Source organism: Leishmania braziliensis, chromosome 32 (genome assembly GCF_000002845.2).
Source record: "Leishmania braziliensis MHOM/BR/75/M2904 complete genome, chromosome 32".
NCBI lineage: Eukaryota > Euglenozoa > Kinetoplastea > Trypanosomatida > Trypanosomatidae > Leishmania > Leishmania braziliensis.
In genome coordinates, this window is record NC_009324.2 from 1,031,583 (window position 1) to 1,048,049 (window position 16,467).

Consider the following 16,467-nt stretch of genomic DNA (forward strand, 5'->3'; position numbering starts at 1 on the left):
GAGGAAGAAGGGGGGCAGCAGCAGCAGCAGAGAATCGATAAAAGTAAAGGGTCACGGCAAAGATAATCGCGAGAGCGAGAAAAAAAGAGTGAGACTCGTGCATGGCACGAGTAGGCACCCGTAGAAGAGTACTCCCAGTCGAATCAACTGCTGAAGCGGCCGCCTATCCGCGGGCACCACGCAGCATGCCAAGTGTCTTAGCGGAGTACTGAACGCTCCCGCAGACAGGCAGTCGCACACTCGCGCGCAGACAGAAAGACTCCCGCGCTCAACTACTCACCACTTGTTTCGTGGCAGAGAGGCTCCGTCGCCATCCTACATAAAACACGGCAAAGACAATATACACGCACGACGACAGCACACACCCGCGAGAAGCCTCAGCAACGAAACAAAGGCAGGCAGGCAGGCACGAAGAGGGGGGAAAGTGAAAAATAAGAGAGAGAGAGAGCGAGAGAGAGAGCTTGAGCCAGCGAGAAGCAGAGATGAATGGAGATAGTCCGCGTATTCCTCTTTCGCTACCGCCTCCCTTTGCCGGTCCTTTCGCGGACTGGACCTGCCTTCTCCGCTTGCTAGTGGTAGTGAGGAGAGGAGAAAAGGGGGAAAAGACACGCATGCATGCACGCACACCATGCTGAGTAGGCACCACAGCTGCACGGAAAGGAAAAAGGGAAAAGAGACAGGCGCGAGAAGATGCACAGCGACTCAACCCAAGCGGGGGAGGGGAGTGAGAGAGAGAGGGGGGGGGGGCAAGAAAAGAGAGAGGAAGAAAAGTATGAAAGCCTAACGACGATGCCATATAGGTATGGACTGAGTGGGGGGGCGATGAGAGCCGAGAAAGCCCACCGACACAGAGCAAAGTACCTCCGGAATACATCCACTACTGCGGGTACTACCATTGAAAACCCTCTATTTCTGCGCCTCTCACGTTGAGAAATGTGCCTTCTGCCGCGCGTGCCTCCGTCTCTCTGACTGCGTGCCTGTATGCATACATGAGCGGCTAGTGTGAGCGCGCCTGTAAAGTTGGGATGCTCCGGGGGCATGGCCAAGTCCGAGAGAAAAGAGCCAAAATAAGATGAATCCGTATACCGCCCGCGTTGCCCCAAAACCCTCGCTGATTCCTCCTCATACATCCACACGCAAGTAGTTGCCTACATAAAGAAGCAATCACCAGTCGAGTAGGCTGGCGCATGCAGGCGAAAGGGGGCAAGACTCGACAGGACGACGATCGCCATTGCCACACACGCACGCACGCACGCACGCGCACCGACATCGGGCCTACAGGGAGAACTCACGTAAGCACTGCTGAAACATCGCAACACGTGCCTGGCAGAAGGCGAAGTTATTATTGTTCTTCTCCAAGCACGTATGCACCTGGCGAGAGAAGATTTGGCATGGGTGCAGGGCACCCTCCTCCTGGAAGGTCGGCTCCGGCTCGTTGGAACCGAAAAATGGCGTGAGCCAGGAGCGGCGGTAGTCCTTGAAGACGTCCTTGCTCGAAACGTGGCCCAGGCCTGCGATGTGGGTGCGTGCACGGTCGTACTTTTCCTGGTCAAGGGGGTTGCGCGACTCATCGAGAAGGGGGGGAAACTCCAGGTGCTGACGCGGCTGTTCCTCCGGCGTCGCTGCCGCCAGCTCGGCAGAGGGGGATTGCGCCTGCTCTGTCTCGTCGGCCATCTTGAAAGAGAAGAGATCGAGAGAGGAAGACAGAGAGAGAGAGCGAATCTGCGATAGAGGTGGGTCACCCAAAGAAAGGGAAGAAGAAAGGACGGGGGGCCCTGTGCTCGTGGTGCTCTGCCGACGCGTTCTCCTTTCGCTTCAGTGTCCACACAGAAAGGGTCCTGCTACGTCCAGGCACAATGCCAACAAAGCGCGCGCATGTAGCGTAGGGGCTACGGTGTGGCGACAATGAAAACAAGCTGCAAGCTCGGGTGATGGGTATTCGCTTTGCTTGTCGGTCTGCACGTGCTTTCTCCGGGTCGTAGTAGTCGAAGGAGAGGGGGTGGAGCCGTGGGGCGTTGAAATAGTGATCAGTGCCGCAAGTCTTGTGTTACACCGCAGCGGTGAGTCATAGAAGGAAGGAGCGGAAGGAGGAGAGAGAGGAGGCGAGTTGCAAGTGGGGGTACGAATGGGAGGTGCGCAATGGACGATAAAAAAAAGCACCAGCGCGGCTACCCTCCCGTCATCTGCTTGCACATGACGGTGGTTCGACTATGAAGGACGCATTCACGCCTAGATCGGCGCGGAAACGCGCATATAGGAAAGAGGGAATTTGGCAAGGCCACCCCCCCCCCTTCAGGATACCCTGTGCACAGTGTAGAGGCATTGAGCATGGCGGTCACGCGTATCCAACTCCGTACCCCCTCCCACTCTCGTTATTTGCAGCACCTGGTGTGATTCTTACTACACTGTAAGATTGAAAACTGCTGCGGGTCATCGAGCACGCCCCTCCTCCTCCCCTCTTCATTTTTTTTCTTTGGGGGAGGAGGGAGGAGGGGTACTTCGAATTTACAGGCCTCTGTGTGGGTAGGTAGGTACGTGTGCCGTTGCTCTTGCTGTGCCCTTGGGACTTTGTCTGCGTGTCCCTCACGTCACAACGTCCCACACCTCTCTCTAATGTGAACTGAGCAAGGAAAGCGAGCGCCTTGAGTGTTGAATGGGGTATAGGATTCGCTCCATGGGGGAGGAAAGCACTTAATGGCGAGCATTTGCACCTCCACCCGACTTACCCTTCCCTCTTGCGGCCTCAACCTTTTTCAGGCGCTTCGACCCTTTCCTTGCGATGCGCGACGGGGTTGCTCTTTCTCTCTCCCTTACAGTCACATGCCCGCTGAGTGCCAAACTGACCCCTGCCTCGCCTCATCTTTCAGTCAAGGATAAAGGCAGCGACTCGCGAGTTAAGGCAGCTCTAGTGAATCATACTCGCGAGGTCGGAGTTGCGTCGGTGCTCCGCCAGCAACTGCCGACGCAGCTCCTCGAGCGACTGCTTGTGCGAAGGTGTTTGAAAGGACGAGGCTGAAGACGTGGCGCTAGACGCATGTGACGACGACGAGCTGGAAGACGCAGGTCCTGCTTGGGAGGTAACCACAGTAGCAGTCGGAGCTACTGCAGGCGACGAGGAGAACTTTGGCGACGTTGAGTTGGAGGGGGGTGAGAGCTTGGAACGACAAGCAGCACGCTCCTTCGGTGAGCTCGTGGGCTCGCGTTGCTTCCCAAAGGACTCGCTGCTAGCGACATCAAAGTTCTTGAACGAGTTTGAGTGGCAAGAAGAGGGCGTCGTCGTCGCGGCGAAGCTGCACGGCTGCGCTTGAGTGGCCGTCGGCTGAAATGGTGTCACAGACCCTTCGGCAGGTAGTGAGACAGACGTTGTGGGTGTGACCGAGTAAGCGCTGGTGGTTGTGGCTAAATCAGTGATACTGTTGCTCATGCGGCGCTCCCAAGCAGGAAGCAGGTGCTTTGCCTGCAGTACCTCTCGTGCCGTCGACATGCAGTTCAGCCGGTTCACACGCCGCCCCGTCGTGGCAAGAGACGACCATGTTGCCTTTTCTAGAGGCCAGCTGTCCTCTGGGATATCCTTCTCTACTTGCCCAAAGCCATCTGCACTAAATAACTGCGCCACTTTCAAGAGCGGCACAAAGCGCTCCTGCTCGTGCGCCAAAGGGTAGAGTTCCTTGATCAGCATGCGCTGGATGAAAGCCTCCTCCCCCAGCACTCGTGTGGCAGTAAGAAGGCGGCGCTGCTTCCGCTGCTGCGCTTCCCTGTCTCCGTGGGGCGAAGGAAAAGGAAAGTGGCGGTGCGCAGCGCCAGGAGCTGAGTTGTTAGAGACACCCGCAGCACTCGAAGAGGTGGATGTAGCGGTGGATAGAGGAGGCAGCGACGTGCGACGCCTGCCGTCTGTTCTGTTCAAGACTGCAGCGAGCCGACTCACCTCGGTGAGAAAGTCCAGTGAAGTGCCCGCGTAGGATCGCGTTGCAGGTGCGACATCGCGGGCTTCAGAGGATGCATCCGATGGCGGTGATGCCACCGCTGTCAGTGACGCCGCGCTGATGCTGTTGCCAGCTGTGCTGCCCCTGAATGGTTGACTAGAGGCGATGGGCCGGAGAGGTTGCAGCCCGAGCCTCCACATGGCGCCTGAATTCACAAGGCGGGTGCGATGCTTGATCTCCATCCGATGAAGCAGGCGGCAGAAATCGACTTTAACGCACAGAGGATCGTGCTCCAGACGCACATTGGCGAGCGACCGCACCAGCGCGGTAGCCCCCAGTGCGGCACAGTCTTGCACGACGTTCATCAGGTAATTATCACCTTTTTTGAGTAGAAATGGATAAGGCCGACTCAGTGCCTGGCGCCACGCAAGCACAGACTCCACCATAAGTAGTGTCGCCATCTGGTGCTCCTCCAGAAGACGCAGCATGGTGAACTGCGCCGCTTCTACGCTGGCCTGGCCGTCGTCGTAGGAATTGCAGCACGCCCATATGCGCGACATCACGCTCTCCCGCAACGCAATGGCCTGCATCACCAGCAGCGTCTGCTGCTCATGCTCACATAACGCCGCCACCACAAGTTCTGTGCCGCCAAGAGCGACGAGCGCATCTCCGTGGCGATCTACGGTCGACACACTGGATAAGAAGGTCATCGTACTTGTGCCGGTGCCCTTTGCAAAGGAGGCCTGCGCTTCTGCACAGTGTTCGTGGAGGAGGGGACACACAAACAGGCACGAGTACAACTCCTGGTCGATGAGAGGAATCGCCAAATCGTGGGCCAGACGTTCGTACGTTGCCGCAAGGTTCGCGCAGTAGGCGCGAGCAGCGTCCCCCTTGTCTGTCATGGAGCTGCTTGCTACAATCTGAAAGGCTAACGCGAAACGTGGTGAGGTCTCGCAGGTATAGAAGGGCCGGCAGAAGGCGGAGAAAGAAGAGAGGGGGGGACAGGATGCACAGTAAGAGAGCGCTGCGGACACAAAACAGAGTGCACACGTCTGGGTGGGGTGGGGTGAGGAGGGAGGAAGTAAGAGAGCACTGCGGCATTGGCAAAGGATTTTTTTCAACGGGTCCATTCTCTGCCGTACAGCACGAGGTCAGGCGTCCCTCTACCACACACACACACACACACACCGGGCTCTATCACAGGGTCCATCCGCGTCGTGCGAAGACGACGTAGAACGCGCGTTAGAGCAATGCACCGCCTCGGTCATCCAGGCACGGGCCCTGCCGTCAGCCACGCCCACCCCTCGCTCCGCAGGTCGCCGCTCCCACCATGCCGGCCGCCACCTGCTGCATGGCTCAGGGCGGCTCAGGCTCGCACACCAGTGGGCAGCGAGGGCAGGGTGAGGTGCATTCGGCTCGCGCTGACACTTCGCCTATCACACAGATGGTACGCAACGTCCTCACTGTCGCAGGCCGCTCCGATGCAGCGCCACCCAAGCGCCGAGCCCCAACCCCAGGAGCGATGCACCGCGCTGACCTCCCCACGTTGCAGGCACGCGACCACGCCCCCTCCCCCCGCCGCCACCATCAGAGGGAGGTTCGGCATGGGCAGGAACAGGAGGGTTGCGTGGCTTCCCCACACACAGTGGGGGGAGAGGTACCGGAGCCTGAGGTACCGCACACCGAGGTGTGCCCCCCCCCCTCTGTCATCAGCGGTTGGAAAAGAGAGGGTAAAAACAAAACGAAAGAATATAAGAGAAAAGCTGAAGGAGAGGGCAAAGCACACAGAGGGCACTTGCCGCTACAGCGAATCAGAATGTGGTCGGTGCATGAGCGTGCGTGTGCACAGACTCGAGGTCACCTCCAGTACACCACCGGCAAGCAACACGCGAAAGAGGATGACGGCAATACGATAAAACGGCAAAGAGAGCAAGGGGGAGAGGTGTAAAGACACATTCACTACTGAAAGAGGCCTCAAATGAAGACAGTGAGCACATAACAGTCAAAGACAGATGGAAAGAGAGGGGGAAAGGGGGTGTCAAGGAGAAAACCGCGTCGGGGATGTACTCGGGCAAAATTCGTAGGCAAAGAAGGAGAGAGGTGTCCGCGGGTGCCATGTTGACATGTGCAGCCTATGACACCGGATTCGCCGAGAGCGACGGTGCGATGGTGTCAGAGACGCCCATAAGCACTGACACAGAGACAAGCCCCCCCATGACCAGCGCAAAGGGCAGTAGCGATACCATCAATGATGAAAAGAAAGAGAAGACACTCTCGGTAGTGTGAAGGGGTGCGCATACTCCCAAAGACAGCGAGGGGAGAGAAGAAAAACAACGGCTGTTTTACGTGTACGCAGTGCACACATACGAGCCGCTCACCGCGAGCTCGGCGCAAGTGATACTCAACACAAAGAGGAAGCGGGCCTGTGCGGGTGTGGGCGTGGGTGTATGTGTGCGCACACGGAGCGAACTGCTACACCCCCCCCGCCACTCCTTCCCTCTCCCTCCCTCCCTGCGTATGCGGTTGGAGCTGTGGTGCGTGTGAGGCTGCTTGTGTGCGTGTCTCCCAGAACTCGAATATTCAGTTGTGCCAACTCTCTGGCACGCGTTGGTGAAGGATGGGCGATGGCGCACAGCAGCGCTTTGTTGGTGAGTAATCGCCTGCATAATAATCACGTGAGAGAGAAGGCCAAAGAAGTAACGGCACATACACACGCACGCAGAGAACAGAGAAAGAAACGACGAGAGAAGGTGAAAAAGGGAAAGTAGTATGCCCGAAATGAGAAGGCGCCGTGTTGACAGCAACATCACATCGGGGGGGTCGCTGTTTGCGCACTTCGACCCGAAGAGGAATCATCGCAGCATACAACCGCCACTTCGCCCTCGGAAAAGCATCACAATGGCGGCAGTCGTCTACGCCAAGAGTGGCCGTATTTTCATACTTTTTCGGCATCTGCGTGGGCAGAGATAAGCAGGGAGTCGGGGGAAAGAGAAAAGGTGGCAGTAAAGAGTACGCCTCCCTCCTCCTCTCCGCTCTCTCGACTCCACCTGCCGCAGCATTGCCCCCTACTCCGTTGCGGATGCGGATGCGGCGGAGAGCCGCTGTTGCGCATACGGAACAGCTCTTCGTATTGGTCATTTAGGCCTTCTTTTTTCCTTCTTAGTTCTGGAGATTTTACTTTACTAGTGGAGGGTACAAGTATCTAGCAATGGAGACGCACGACAGTGTATTCGCAGGCGCACACACACACACACGCACACATGGAAAGAGCAGGAAATGCACTTAAGAGGGGGGGTTGAGCTGAACTAGCCTTTTCTCGTTGCAAATCGGCCGCAGCTATGCAACTGTGCGGCGTGTGGTATGACCACTGAGCACTTCCCCTTGTGTGTTTTCCTTTTCTCCTTTGCTGTGGCTGGTGTGTGCTTACATGTAGAGCTGTGGGCGTTAGGTGCGCGTATGGGCAAAATACCTCTGCCCCGTCATGACGGACTCTAGGGAGGCCCACACGTACACGTGTGCAGTCACACATGCATGCATCCTGAAATGCTCAGGGTAAGTAGATCGGTACAGATCAAACGAAGAAAGACACGTGAAACAGAAAAGAAGGAAGGAAGCGTTGGTGGTCAGACAGCCGAGGCAACCGCGCGCACGCGCGCGAGAGAGAAAACAGGTGAAGAGACCACGGAAAAGGAGGGAGAGAAGGCAAAGACACGAAAACAACAGGGACAAGACGCCTCAGCAAAATTATGTACGGAGACGACACAAACAGCACAAACACAACGGACGCGTGTTTACCCTACTCGGAACAGAGAGGCACAGGATGAGGACACCAAGGATGGCAGTGAGTAGGGAGGAGAGGAAAAGAACGGAGGATGGAGGGGACGGTGTGGATGGTGATCAAGAGCGAAAAGCTTCCTACACGCGGACCTTACACATCCGGCCCCCCCCACCCCACGTCCTCGCCGCTGCTACGGCTCTAGTAGCAGTTGAGATTCTCGAAGGCGGCTGGTGGGCAAAAGATACGGGGCTAGGAAGTAGCTCCTCTGGTTCGTGTCTTCGAAGTTTCGTGTTACTCTTGAGAGCCATGTTCGATGCGCTCCACTGTGGAACGGACGCGCTCCGCTGCGCGGCTGCTGTGGTAGCAAGCACGACCGCAAAGCATCTCATGCTCCTTGACGTCGTGCACACGGACGTGGACACCACACTTGCGGCACGCCACAAGCATGGCTTTCACGCATTGATAACACTCCTTTGCAAAGACTTCGCGTACCGCTTCGGGGGAGGTGGTGATGGGCACCTCCTGGGAGGCCATGCGCTGGACGCGCTCCTGCAGCGCTGCAGGGATGTCTTTTATGCCGTCGATGGTGGTGTAGTACTCACGCAACAAGGCCTCTGTCTTTGGGCGGCACAGGTCCACATGCACACGATAAGCAGAGACAGCCTGCTGATCTGCGCATAGGTAGCAGGGCAGCACCTGGCGTGTCTGCTGCACAATTCCCTGCAGCATGGCGGCCACCACTTCGTTGGTGGAAGTGGAGGCGCCCGTTGAGGGAGAGGCGCGAGAATCGTCCATGCGCTTCTGACACGCTTGCCGGCAGCTCTCCAGCGCCGCACGCGCCTGTTGCACGCGTGCCTCCTCCTCCTCGAGCCCCACCGCAGTGTCCTGCGTGAGAAGGCGTGACTCCAAGTCGGCGTAGTCGTCGGAACGTGGCGGGGAGGCGGTGAGCTCATGCTCCCGCCGGCGAGACTTACACGGGGAGCCCTCGCCCGGCTGCTGAAAGCCGTGAATCGTGGTCACTGGCGACTTCGGCTCCACTTGTGAGGTGATAACGCGACCGGTGACCTGAGGGACGGTCAGTCGCGGCACGGGTTCGGCTTCGACCTCAAACTGCAGCCTCTTGTTAACCTCAGGCTTCAAAGGCACCGCGGCCCCTCCCTTTGCCGGAGCCTCACCCGCTGAGGTGGCCACTGTCGTCGTCTTCGCTGGTTTCGCAGCGGCACCGGTCAGTTCCTCAGGTCGGCTGTTGCGCGCCGCCACACGAGCACAGTGCTTGGTGAACGAGTCCTGCTGACGGGTGGACACACTCCTAGCGCTGACGGCACGGTGGCGCTCCGCCGACGAGACTGTGATCGATCGGTCGCTACTCAACGGCGAGAGAGTACTGGGACGACGCTCTAGCGAGCTGCGCTGGCTGCAGACCCGCGGCACTGCACGCCGCTGTTGTTGTTGCGAAGTGCGATGCGGTAAGCCGTAGGTCTGATTTACAGCGGAGGCGTCCGTCGACGTAGGCTGCCTGAGGCGGGAAAGGGGGCTCATGTGGATGGTAGACTGGCGGGCGCTGTAGATGGTGCCATACGTCTTCGCCGTGGCGGAAGCGACAGCAGCGGGAGTCTCCTCATAGCGTTCTCGGTCTACGCTAGTCATATGGGTGGTGAAACGGGGCTTCGGTTCTGCGGTGGTGAAGGAGCGACCGCGGGGGGTGCCGCAGCTGCTGGCGGTGCTCGCGGTAGCGGCGCACGAGCGCGACTGGTTCTGGTCACGGCGGTGCGGACTTCTTCGCACATCTTCCTCGTCTCCGTGGTAGTCTTTGCGCTTTGCGGCGATGCTGGCGGTCATCTCGTACATGGCGGTCGAGGGGCGTAGCCAGAAGGTCGTTTTGCTGCCGGGGAGCAGAATCGCCTCCTGTCCCTGCTCAGGCGCCAATTTGGCAGCAGGCGCTCCGTGGCCCTCAGCCCCATCCTCCTCGCCATCCACCTGCTTCGATATGTCGCCCGTCTCGCCATCGTGGAAGCGCTGCGCCGCTACATCGCCCAAAATTGGAGACTCAGAGGTGATGTTCATGGCTGCGGCCTCACCCGCCCCCTTCTCGGCGACCTTCTCATTCGCATCCTGCTCCGGAGGCACGCCTGTCACTGTGCCCATCGTCGGCACTGTCTTCGCCACATCACTCTTTCGGCGTCTAGTCAACTGATCGCTCAGTCGAGCAGCTGCAACTGAAGTGGATGCGCGACGCGTTGTGGTGCTGATGCCCTTGTCGTTCTGCGAGCGCGGCTGCAGCTGCGATGACGAGGTGGAAGACGACACGTCTGCCTGGGCGAAGGAGGCGGACAAAGTGCGATGAAGAGAGGTGCGTTCGTGTACCATCACAGGCTCATAACCAGGCCGCACTGAGTCGCGCCGCCGCCGACTCGACACACAATATGGCTGCGTCAACTCCGGTGCTACATAGTGCACATCAGCATCGCCCGCCCCGTCCGCGGCGCCGGTGGCTGTCTGCTGTAACGACGGACCATATACCTTGGAGAGGTTCAGTTGCGGCACCACTGGCACCGTGGAGTCGCCAGTGAGACTTCCCTCGACCTTGTCAGCGGCCGAATCTGCAGGAGGGGAGATAGGCCGGTCCACGGGCACCGAGAACGACGAGGAGCTCGCACTCGGCGGTATCCGCCGAGACCCTGAGGAAGAAACAGGCCCACCAGCGCTTCGGCGCGACTGCGACACGGGCAGCGGCAGTTCCTCTTCCTTCGCCACTGCGTCGCCGCTGGCAACGGCCTCGCTGATGGCAGAGGAGTCGCGAGATGCAGTGCATGCGTGGTGCTGCGCCCCATCGCGCTGCGCGGAGGATGTGTTCCCCTCTTTAACCTCAACAGAGCCTGGTGATGACCGCCCGCACTTCACCGCTTGATTCCCACGAACAAGCATTTTATATCGCTCCAGCGCATTACTGCGTGCCTTCTGGTCCTCTATACGCTTGGAGTAGTCAACCGGCACGCGGCGGATGGTCATGGATGGCGACTCCTGCCCCATCTTCGCGGAGGCGACCTTGGCTGACCGCAACGGCCTCCTCTGCGTGCTTGCGTTGCAGCCAGAGTCGGCAGCCTCCTCATCAACGCCGCCGGCCGCAGCCGCACCAGTGGTTGGGCGCATGTGAGTGCGCTTGCTGATGCTCACAACAACCGACTCGGAGTGCTCCGTGCCAACGCGCGTGCACGAATCTGGCGCCGCATTCGTGCAGAAGGAGCTGCTCTCACTACTGCTAACGGTGTACTGGCTCATACTTGCCTCGTAGATGCGTGTCTGGTGGAAGATGCTTGAAACCCAGCAAGTATCGTTTCTCCGTGCACGACCCTTCTTCCCCTGCGCCAACACTTGTGGATGTGCAGCGGAAAAGAGAAAGAAAAGTGATCGAAGACAGACGAGGTAGAGGCACCAGTGATGGATTGAAGAACTGGGCGGAGATCGCAAGCGGGCCGTGGTGGTAGGGAAGAAACAGCCAGAGAGGGGAAGGGGAAGAAAAGAGGGAAGAGACGACGACAACGGCGTGAGTGAAGAGACTGCGGGCGAGGAAGAGCCAAACAAGCGGCTGGGTGATCGCCAAGCACGTGTCCACCGCTGAAAAGCACACACACACACACAACAACAAAAAGAGAACGGAGACAAGCAAAAAGTGTCCACAGAGTGTGCTGGCGTGAGTGCGAGGGCGAACTGCTGCAGTTAGAAAAGAGGGCGGTGCAGCGAGGCAGTGACGGTGCTGACTTGCGCTGCTGGGGGGGGGGGGGGGGTGAGGGGGGACAAGGCCAGGCGAGAGAAGCACGAACAACAACAAGAACAACAGAGAAGAGGAAGACGAAGGAACGCACACGCGTATTTTTTGTTTGTCTGGTTCTAGAAAGAAACGCAAGCCAAGAAAGACACCAAAAGAACCGTGACCGGCGCGGCGAGAGCAAATGGGGGCCGGGGTGAGGGTGAGGGGGCGACGCCCACCAATCAACTGAAAGTGCCAGTAATAATCACAGAAGAGCAAAGGAAAAACAAGTCGAGACAGACGAAACAAAAGTGGTGCCGGGCAGGTGGAGTGTGGGTAGGTGTAGGGGGTGTAGGTGTATGTGTGTGGGTGTGTGGGTGTAGGGGTGTGTGTGTAGGTGTGTGGGTGTGTGTACGGGTATGGGTAGCGATGAACGCCAACGCTTGAAAAGGCTTGTAGCGACTCACTGCGTCCCTCAGTCCGATGTGCACGCACAACGGACAACAGAAAGACAGAGAGCGAGGGAAAAGTGAACACTGTCTAGCATGGGGAGCGAAGCTAATGACGACAGAGCAAGGAAGCAAGAAAGAAAGGCAATTTGAGTCTAGGTGAAGGCAGCAGGGCTCCCGAGAGAGCTCAGCGGTCTTGATATTGGCAGTGTGTGTGTGGGGGGTGGGTGTGCATTAAACGAGAGGGAGAGGCGCCGCTCGCCAACGAGTCCCCCACACGTAGGAGTACCGAGAGAAAGAAAATGAAAATGATGTTGTGGAGAGTGAGACGAGCATGGCGAAGCGCAGGCATACACCCACCCAGCAAAGTGTAGGAAGAGGGATGCGTAAGAGAGAAAGGAGGGAAACATGAGCAAAGAGTTTGGAATACGGTCAAGGCGGTTTCAGGCGTCACTAAGGTACAGAGGGAAGGAGGGAGGGAGGCGAACACAACGACCCATACCACCTGTTCAGCTGCACACTTTACTCGAACTGCGAGTACTAACCAGCTACTCGCCATGTGTGTGTGATCTTCGTCTTCAATGTTCACTGCCCGCTGCTACCTAGCCACAGAAGCGCGTGAGGCACTCACGGAGAGGTACATGAAGGTACGCGCCAACGTAGTGTCCGAAACAAAAAGAAGAGGGTGCGCACATACCAATCATAGGCACACCCACACGGCGCACGCAGTCCTTGACGCCGCGCTGCCGTGTCATTGGGGGCCAACTACTCACTCTCGCTATGAGTTCCTCTTCATCAATATGAGCGTATTGTGCTTGAGATTGCGATACTACTGGAGCTGTATCAAGTGTACAAGACTACTGAGGCAGAAAAAAAAAAAGAGAGGCGTCAAAGAACACCGCACAACGCACCGGTAAGAACAAACTACAGCAGGTACACGCACACACACACACACACGTGTGAGCACACAAGGAAAGGGTGGGAGCAAGAAGGCGAGCACGCGAGTGCCCCTCCATCAGCCACTTGACCCCCATATGCACCTTTTTCTTACTTCTTATCGGTAACGCACGCTACTACGCCGGGTAGTTGGTCTTGTCCACCACCGACATGTTGTTCCGATAGTAGTCGGTCAACGTTGAAGCAACACCCATGATCCTGTCCCAGTCTCCCCGGAGCACGCTGCTGCGCGAACGCGAGTTGCGCTCCTCAGCATAGAGAGCGCCAGCAAGGTTCTCATCAAACTGCATCGTCCACTCCTCAAAGTGTCTGTCACCTCGCAGCTCGGGCCCGCCTAGCAGCTGGTAGAAGCACCAGGCAAACAAACTCATGAATATGGCCCACACGAGGCCACACAGGTGCGGCGCAACATCCATGTCGCCGAAGCGCTCCGACGCTTCGCCAGGGCCGGCATACATGGGGTGATGCGCCGTCCACCGGTGGAGCTTCGCATCGTCGTACCACATGACCTCCGGGTGCGTCCAGTGATCGTACACGAGGGAGTTGTCCGGGTGGAACATGGGGTTCGCCAGTGTGTACGTGCCCCAGGGCGACGAGTTGTTGCGGCGCATGTAGTGAAAGTTTGCGTTGTCGCGCAGGTACTTCTGCGTCTGGCGCACCATCATGTCGCAGGTGGCCGGATCGGTCACGTAGCGGTACTTCTCAAACCGGCGCCGGATCACCTTGTAGGCGAGGTTGAACTTGTGAGCATTGAGCTGGATCAACCACATCTGAATCTCCTTCAGCGACCAGCGATACAGACGGCAAACGCGCTGCTTGTGCGTCAGTCGTGGGTCATCGATGATGGGGTCGAGGTGGCGGACGCTGCCCATAAAATCGTGAATGTAGGCGTCAGACTTCTGCTCGTACTTTGGGTTGTCAAGAATGCGCCACCCCTCGTAGTTCTGCAGCAGCGGCTCGTGGAGGTGCCACTCGTGGTACTCCACCATGCCGCCACTGAGCAGCAGCGAGCTACGGCGCATCCTGTTCGCTTTGCTACCCTTCGTGACTGTGTGTATGTGGGTGTATGCTGAGTAAACTGAAGCCTCTAGCTGAGGTTTATTCTCGCTCTGATGACACTGCGGTAGACGTCAGATTGCATACGTCAAAGACACACAAGTATACCCGAGCCTCACTACACTAGAAAGAGAACAACAGCCTCAGAGACTGAGAACGAGAGAGGGGAAGAGAAGGCGCACTAGAGCTGCTCACCTCCCTTAGAGCACAAAATAGCGGCAAAATGGAAAAGCAGCGAGCCAAAGATTGCTGAACAGAGAGACAGAAAGCTGAAAAGAACACGCGCGCACACACACAACGCTCCGAGTGGTGTGGACAGTAGAAGAGAAAGACGAAAAACAAACAAACGAAAAAAAAAGGAGTAAGCGCCAACAGCGGCGTCGAGGACGGATCTCGTTTTGCTACTCGGAAACGCGGGATGAGGGATGGAAGATGCAAGGGGAGGGCGTAGCGTTTGAAAAGGAAGGAGGGTCACGACGACTGTTGGTGATGTGCCACGTGTGTAGGGAAATGTGCAATTCTGACTCGTCCTCTATCTACACTCGGACTTTCTTTCTCTCTCTCTCGCTATCGCCGTATCAGGGGTATGTCGCTACGTACATAAAAGCGACTCTTCGTCTGGCTGCTGCTGCTGCTACTACCAAGCAGGCGTGTCTCGAGAAGCGCAGCCACGTTGACAGCCTCTTTGCTCTACAGCTGCCGACTTCCCTCTCTTGGACGCAAAAAAAAAGAACGTTGGTAATGCCGCCGCGCAAGAAGGGCCGCACACCGACAGCGCACCCCAGCACAGAAAGCGTGTGAAAGTGGCTACAGAGGAGAAGGGATAGTTTTAGGAAGAAAAGGGGGTATAGAGAAGGAATGGAATGGATGATGGCTGATGCCTCCTTTCTGTGGTGCGGATACGCAAGTGTGAGCGCACACGTACCACCTCAAGTGGAGATGTTGTTGACGTGCGTGTGGGTATGCACGCGTCCGGGAAGGGAGGAGGATGACTGCAAGAGGAAGAGGGGAAAAATAGTTAGTTGGCGTACGCCAGCGTTGAGCTTGAGAGGGGGGGGGGTGAAAACCAAAAAGGGGAACAAAATGGAAGGAAGAGACATGAGAGAGAACACGCACACATACATACACGCTTGCACACCTCGCTATCACGCAGAATGTGCTCACAGGGTGCGTGGGTGAGTGAGTGAGGTGCGTAGGCCCAGGAATTCTGTTGCAGCGACGCCATTCGTTTTGAAGTCGGTGGTACTGCCAAAGGGACGCATTTCTAACCATTCCCCACTCCACAAGAGATACACTCCGGCTTGAGTGCGGCAACACACACACCTTTGGCTCCTTGAGGCGTGAGTCGCCATGAGCCACTGTCGGCTGCGGCAACTCGCATACGACTGCACCTGTGTGCCTTTCCCCCTCTCGCGCCCCCCCTCTTTGTGTCATTCCTTTCCATTGGCCTCTTGAGCTTCGTGGTTGCCTCTCGATGATACACTGGGCGATGAACAAACGAAAAGAAGACACCGACGGAGGTGTAAACATGCAGAGATGGGGAAGTGCGCGAGATAAACAGCGGGTCAGCTACACTCCAACAGAGAGAGAGAGACAGCAGAGGCGGCACGCAGGAGGCATACATGCGCATACACACAACACCGCAAGGGAATACAACAGGAAAAGAGACTGAGCAAAGAATGGAAAAAAAAAAAGCGAAGATAGAAGTGCTGACTTGGATACTGGCGCCAAAAAAAAAGGCATGGAGAGAGGGCCACGCAGCTGTGGCGCCAAAAAGCGTACGCGATCGAGGCCGCACAAACATACGCACGCGCGATGTCGGAAACGGTGGAAACAAAAGAAAAAGCGCCGTTGGGGGAAGGGGGCAAGTTGCTGACAAGGTCACGCGCGATCGCCCACGCGGCAAGCCAGCCCTCCACCCATGGGATCCCTTACCAGAACTTCATCTCATAGTACGCCTGGCCAGTGGCGCGCTTCCAGTGGCGCTCAGCCCAGTGCCAGTCCACTACATCAAAGTACTTGGAAAGGTACTCGGGACGCTTGTTCTCGTAGTCGATGTAATACGCATGCTCCCACACATCGACACACAGCAGTGGCGTGTACTCGTAGTTCGTCAGCGGGCAGCCGGCGTTGCTGTAGGAGATGATGTCGAAGGCGCAAGCCTTCTTGTCGTACACCCAGTAGACCCAACCGCTGCCAAAGAGGTTCTGGGCTGCAGTAATGAACTGCTTCTCGAAGTCTCGACGGAGCCGTACTGGACAGAGACGCACCGAACAGGTCGGCGGGATGTGCTGCCCTACGGCTAATCCCTTCCAAAAAAGGATGATTATAGTCTGCCCGGCTTTGTGTTAACCCCCTTACTTAATGTCTTTACCCTTTTCAAAAAGGGGGTTAGCTTCCTCCTTACGGGGTGTGCTCCAAGAATTTATTAACTTTCCACCTAGGTACGGGGGGGCGCCTTTTCCACCCTTTCTGATATATACACTGGGGGTTCCCCCTTGTCCCCGGAACCTCTGTGGGTTGGTAAAAACCCCCCGCGGTGTTTTCCTAAAGGGG

The 16,467-nt window shown here is 57.4% G+C and overlaps 5 protein-coding genes across 5 annotated transcripts; all 5 read right to left on the reverse strand.

Moving 5' to 3' along the window:
- Positions 1-1,275: 1,275 nt before the first annotated feature.
- On the reverse strand, positions 1,276-1,674 carry LBRM_32_2820 (conserved hypothetical protein; the record flags this gene model as incomplete). Its single annotated transcript, XM_001567584.1, has 1 exon — positions 1,276-1,674. The coding sequence occupies one exon, from the start codon at positions 1,672-1,674 to the stop codon at positions 1,276-1,278; it is 399 nt and encodes a 132-aa protein (XP_001567634.1).
- A 1,231-nt stretch (positions 1,675-2,905) lies between these two features.
- On the reverse strand, positions 2,906-5,053 carry LBRM_32_2830 (conserved hypothetical protein; the record flags this gene model as incomplete). The annotated part of the gene is made up of 1 exon (XM_001567585.1): positions 2,906-5,053. One exon carries the CDS (start codon positions 5,051-5,053, stop codon positions 2,906-2,908), a length of 2,148 nt encoding a protein of 715 aa, XP_001567635.1.
- Positions 5,054-7,992: 2,939 nt separating this feature from the next.
- LBRM_32_2840 (conserved hypothetical protein) lies at positions 7,993-10,980 on the reverse strand (the record flags this gene model as incomplete). The annotated part of the gene is made up of 1 exon (XM_001567586.2): positions 7,993-10,980. The coding sequence occupies one exon, from the start codon at positions 10,978-10,980 to the stop codon at positions 7,993-7,995; it is 2,988 nt and encodes a 995-aa protein (XP_001567636.2).
- A 1,991-nt stretch (positions 10,981-12,971) lies between these two features.
- Positions 12,972-13,361, reverse strand: LBRM_32_2850 (conserved hypothetical protein; the record flags this gene model as incomplete). Its single annotated transcript, XM_001567587.1, has 1 exon — positions 12,972-13,361. One exon carries the CDS (start codon positions 13,359-13,361, stop codon positions 12,972-12,974), a length of 390 nt encoding a protein of 129 aa, XP_001567637.1.
- Positions 13,362-15,842: 2,481 nt separating this feature from the next.
- LBRM_32_2860 (putative superoxide dismutase) lies at positions 15,843-16,259 on the reverse strand (the record flags this gene model as incomplete). The annotated part of the gene is made up of 1 exon (XM_001567588.1): positions 15,843-16,259. A coding segment is annotated over one exon (417 nt), but the record flags the coding sequence as incomplete, so codon positions are not given.
- Positions 16,260-16,467: the final 208 nt, after the last annotated feature.